This window comes from Liolophura sinensis, chromosome 8 (genome assembly GCF_032854445.1).
Source record: "Liolophura sinensis isolate JHLJ2023 chromosome 8, CUHK_Ljap_v2, whole genome shotgun sequence".
Lineage (NCBI taxonomy): Eukaryota > Metazoa > Mollusca > Polyplacophora > Chitonida > Chitonidae > Liolophura > Liolophura sinensis.
In genome coordinates, this window is record NC_088302.1 from 41,109,035 (window position 1) to 41,114,837 (window position 5,803).

The 5,803-nt window shown below is 36.8% G+C and overlaps 1 protein-coding gene across 1 annotated transcript; it reads left to right on the forward strand.

Moving 5' to 3' along the window:
- The first annotated feature begins 323 nt into the window (after positions 1 to 323).
- On the forward strand, positions 324 to 5,381 carry LOC135473524 (ventral anterior homeobox 1b-like). The gene is made up of 3 exons (XM_064753375.1): positions 324 to 432; positions 4,609 to 4,796; positions 5,163 to 5,381. The coding sequence occupies exons 1-3, from the start codon at positions 324 to 326 to the stop codon at positions 5,379 to 5,381; spliced, it is 516 nt and encodes a 171-aa protein (XP_064609445.1).
- The last annotated feature ends 422 nt before the right edge of the window (positions 5,382 to 5,803 follow it).

Below are 5,803 nucleotides of genomic sequence, written 5' to 3' on the forward strand. Positions count from 1 at the left end.
GCCTCTCCACAACTGCTGGCCAAGAGCTTTTATAAATCATCTGGCTCGTAAAAGATTAACTCGCTCTAATGGACTTATATAGAGAATCATCTGCTTTAATACCGTCTTGTACACACGTAATGCGACTTTGAGTCTCGTGCAACGATTGATCATTGGAGGTCAGTCGGTCTACTTCAGTCTTGATCACCGATAACTAGCCGGCTCAGGATTCTATTTTTCTGGTACATCGTAATATATAACATTACACATTTGCTGCTGTAAGCTTGTAGCTCTCTAGTTTGACAGACAATATTGACTTCCATAGATTGATTTATACGCCTAGTATGTCTTATTCCATCGGATCATTAAGCAGTTCGTATTCGGGACCCGGAAGTCCGGCACAACCGCAGGAGCGTCCCTATCCGGATTACGTACAGCGGATAACTGTGAAAGGTCAGTAAGAAACGCACACTTTTGCTGTGGTATATTGCATTAGCCCTGTGTATTGAAATACATGTACTTGAACATTGTTATATCACCAGTCAGTCAACTAAGATCTAATTATGCTTCATTTCAGTCCACATATTTAGTTTTCTTTCCTTTAAGGTGTCACAAAGTAACTTTTTACACACAGGACCTCAGGAAATTGAAGCAAATGCTCACATTCGAGGAACGAAACATTCGACCTGTGATCAAATTCGTTGTTTAGTTGATTTTCCCAGGTAAAACATACATATCTGTACCATTATAAATATTTTATTAACAAAACTAAACAAATGGATTAAGACTTAACCCCGTTTCGAAGCGCGAGATATATTTTCAACCATGAAAATATTTCAAAGTTGACATAAAAAATATCGGCAACAAACCTAACAAGTTCTTGAATAAACCGTCAAACCCATTGAATTTAATAATTTCATTGATATTTATATAAATTTAGATTGAGCGATGTTGGCCTACGTGGATTGTATGACCAACATAATAAGATAGCATTATTCATTTTTTTTATTTATTTGATTGGTGTTTTACGTCGTACTCAAGAATATTTCATCATTTTTTTATTTATTTGATTGGTGTTTTACGTCGTACTCAAGAATATTTAACAAGAAGCTCTGTACTGTCTCATATTACATTACATTACTTATTGGTTTAGGGATTTCTGTGGTTTACGTTTTCTATATCATAGCTAGCTTCTCACTTGCTGCATGGTTTATGTATCTAGTATTCATAAACGAATTCCACATATCTGAATAAAACTCCACGTGCACTAGCAATAAAATGCTAACGATATTAATTTCCAAAATTATGCCCAAGGCATGTACGCAGAGAAAGTAACGGGTGATCTGAAGGCTTTTTTCAAAATTTCACAACATTCTATACACAGTTTCAAACTACACCTATATGCATTAAGATACTAACATAAGATTGATGGCGTTTATGTCTAGGATTTACACAAAAATAATTTGTATAAGTTATTTGTAGAAAACTCAAAATTTCTTGTAGGAATATCGTGACTTGAAGATATTTATTGCATATGGTATTGGTAGTTTCCATCTGTATTCACTTATTTACATATAAAAATACAGTTTTGTTGTCATGAGAACCAACATAGCTTTTGTGGACCTAAAAAATCCAATTTTATAAAGAGAGCCTATAAATTTCATTCTAACTTGCTTGGAAGTGTAAGAATATACACATATATGTTCACGTGTGGTCGTGGATTATACATTTTCCAATTTCCATCGTTGCACACGTATAAATCTCCGGATTTAGCTTTTGAGAGAAAAGATGTGAACCAAACTGCACCAGTATATCATAAACAACGCCAGTGCATAGTAATATACTGCTGTCTTGTGTTTTCAGGATATACTCACCTAAATTCCCAAGTGGCTTAAAGCAAAGCAGCGAAAACAGTGGAAATGGAAAAATATTTATTGTTTTTTTTTTTCGCACATTATTCTGACGGATCATAAGAACACTGTGAACTGTAACATTGCTCATGATTCCCAATACCACGCATTGTACAAAACTAAAAAAAAAAAACATATGTCTCAATTAAGTTAGTAAATTATTTGAATCGACCAAGTCCCGTCACCGGCTTGAAACCAATTACTCCTGAGAAAAATTGACATCGCTTTCTAGTCGTGAAATTTAAAAGTCATTTTAGATCTGATGTGTTTTAAAGTCAGTATAAAGTCCATATCGTTCGTAACATGGTATAGTTACGTTTACCGTTGGAGGATAGAGGACAGAGCCAATGAAAAGCTTGTAGTTCAAGTCAAGCCGTACTAGTCAGAAAATGCGATGATATATTTAACAAAAGTTTCCGGACAAAGATGTGTGACATGGGACATGGGACTGACAAAAAAATCTGAAAATTTCACATATTGACTCTTAGCTAAATTCTTTACACTGTATCTTAATGTAAACATACTAAATAGCAACTGTTGGAGAAAAATGGTTTATTCGAGAAAAAAGTCACTGTTGAAGGGAAATGGAGAAACCTAAAACTTTTGCAGTTTTATAATTATATAGCAAACTGGACTCTTGAATGAAGACCAGTCCCTAGATCGTCTGAAATGTGTTTATGTAAAGCGCGTGTGACATAGGCGTGTTTTGTGCCTCTCCCCGTGTTCCCCCTTAGGCGGTTTGTCCCCTGCACAGGACGATGACCAGAGAGTGACCAGGGCTTGACGTAGACTGGACACAGTTCGCTTAATTGGTTCACCGCCCTGTCCCAGCGGGGTTTAAGAGTATAAGAAAAGAGAATGAAGTCAATTGTGATTGGATTGTCGTTACCCAACAAATACCCTCTAACACTGAAACTATCTTAGAAGTCTGTCGAGGGAGGGAAGACGGGGGAGGGGAAGGTAACCACTGTGTTAGGTGACCCAAATCAAACATTAAGATCAACAAATGTAGGAACTGTACACTACAAAAAAACTAATGTAACAACGAGAGTGCTCTAAACAGTTTCTGTTACGGACCAGTAGCAACCGCAGACTTGTCATCAAAGACGAATATGTAAGTCTTTGTTAATTTACAGGTGAGTAGAGTCTAATTGCTCACAATGAATTAAGCGCACGAGGAAACCGAGGTAGGAGCTAATGGTCAGCTCTGACCAGGCCACCCAGGACAACTGTCAATCAAACATGATGACCGGACAATGGATTACTATTGACAACATGGGGCAATAGCAATCGACATTGAAATACAAAAGAAAAACATTATTAAACATTCCAGTCGTCTCGGACATATTGGGTATCAAGAATGCAGCCCCTAGTATGGCTGCCATGCATGCATAGTTATTGAAGATGTGCAAGAGCGTTAATTTCATTGGGTCTTATTTAAACCACATTTTCCATGGACAGTTAAGGGATGCAACTTTATAAACATCCACTATATATATATATATATATATATATATATATATATATATATATATATATATATATATATATATATATATATATATATACATTTCAAACTGAATGATCATTTTCGTAACTACACATTTCCATGGAGCTGCTTAATATTTTTTACAGTTTATTTTGTTGATGTTTTTTCTTTTTTTCTGGATATATGCTGTGTGACAGACTACTGAATGGCAACTAAATCCAGACCAAGACGACAGTGCTACACACTCGTTAATGCATTGCATTTCATCTGCAGTTAATTTTTTCTTTGTCTGTTATACATTTATCTTACAAGTATAGGACAAAGTATTTATGAAAAATAATGTATATAAAGTTGATAATACTTGAGAAATTAATTCTATTCATTTGGATCATTTTGTATTATTTTCCTGTCTTTGCCAGTTTTGATCCGTTTTCCAGTGCATCTATATCTTTTTACTAACTGTAACTGGACACCTTACTCGACGATGAATTTATCGATTATCGCATTTGAAGGTGTTAATCTAGCCGTGTGTATTCACACTGCTTTTCAGCCCACACACCTGGAGATTCATGGTTCCCGCCCCGGGGAGATCTCGTAACGCACGAGATTAGCACCTAATCCGGAAAGGTGGCTGAAGTCCACAGGAGAGCATTTGTGTAACGTCAATTGCAGCATGAGGGCCAGATTGCACAAATGTCTTTGTAGTACCGCTATATGCTGTATAGTACCGTACCCATTCCATTGAGGAGTGAGACTTACGTTAATCTGCCTAATTCTAACACCTATAAAACCTGAGAAATATATCACCAACACATCACTGATCTAATGTACCCGGTGATAGTTATAATGGCTCAACAGCAGTGTGTTTTAGAACTTCCAGGAGCGGAACACCTATTGATGCTATTCCAGGTGAATAATAGATTTGCACATGGGCTATGCTTATTCTGAGATCTATCTGTATAGGACCTATTACAGATTTAATTCCACAAACAGACAGACTTCGAAGAAATAAAACAAAATGATGATGAACTGTAAAACACAATTCACCCGTCATCCGCCACAACGATAATTGTTCACAACGTGCAAATCATGAAACATTCAACAGTTAAACATTTTATTTGAGTAGTTTGCAAAAATTATCACTGAACAATAGCACAAAGTAACCTGATAGCAACAAAGACAATTTCCACGCTCTAAACTAATTATGTCCTTTTTATCCTGACATTTCAGATTCGAACGGAGGAACCAAGGAACTGCTATTTCCGAAAGCCCTGGATCTGGATCGCCCTAAGAGAAACCGAACGACGTTTTCACAGGAACAACTTAGAACGCTGGAACGGGAGTTCCGTAAGAACCAGTACATGGTTGGGAAAGAACGAACAGAATTAGCGGACAAACTGGGGTTGTCCGAAACACAGGTTAGGAATGCACATTTCTGTTGTTCGTTACTCTAAAGAAATGCTTTGACACTAATTGTTAACAAACAATTGAGTCTGCATGTTTATGTAAAATTAAAGGAGAAAACAAAGTATTAATAATGTTAATCCTTTAAATTCATTGCCCGAATAAACAGATAGCTTATGAATCCAGCGCATCAACAAAATACCATCATTCCACGCGAAAGTGTAATTCTAAATGTAACATTTTCTTTCCATTTATCCATATGTTTAATTAATATATGCGTATTTTTACAATGTGAATTTTGTTTGTGACACAGAAAATAAGATTCAGTAGTTTTATTGAATTCAAAATTAGAATAACGAATGTCGACAATTTTGTTGCAGGTGAAAGTATGGTTTCAAAACAGGCGAACGAAAGATAAAAAGGACAAAAGCAAAGCCGAGGAGAGTCGCGAGAACAGGGTGAAAGCATGGCCCAAATGTGAACTCCTGAACAGCGTGTTGCCGCCGGTCCCAACCATACAGCCATTCTACGGATACGCTCCCTGTTTACCCCTCCCTTCCCATCAACCTTTCCGGTATCCGGTTTATCATGGCACATGACAGTGATTGACTAATCACAAGATTTTGTATAAAGACGACAAAGTGCACATGATTTGCATATACAGTTGTAGCCAATGAAACGGCAGTATCGCGTATGATGTCGCTGAAGTGTCGGAGCCTTTCGGTCCCTGGAGAGCTTGTACTTAGTTGTTATTTTATTTATTCGATGGTGTTATATTTTGCTGTCTTTAAAAAAAGGAAAGAAAAAAGGAAGAGACAATCTCCCTTGTTGGGTGACATATGTGCGCATGTCAAGTTATGACATATTTTTTATATCCAATTTCAACGGGTTATCTGTTCTTCTAAGATCTGATTAACACCAAGTAAGCCAAACTACTGTTATCTTGGTTATTTATCTACAGAGCCAACCTGATGGAAGTTGTAAGCGCCGTTATGCTGTCGCGGCGTGTGTAGGTGTGACA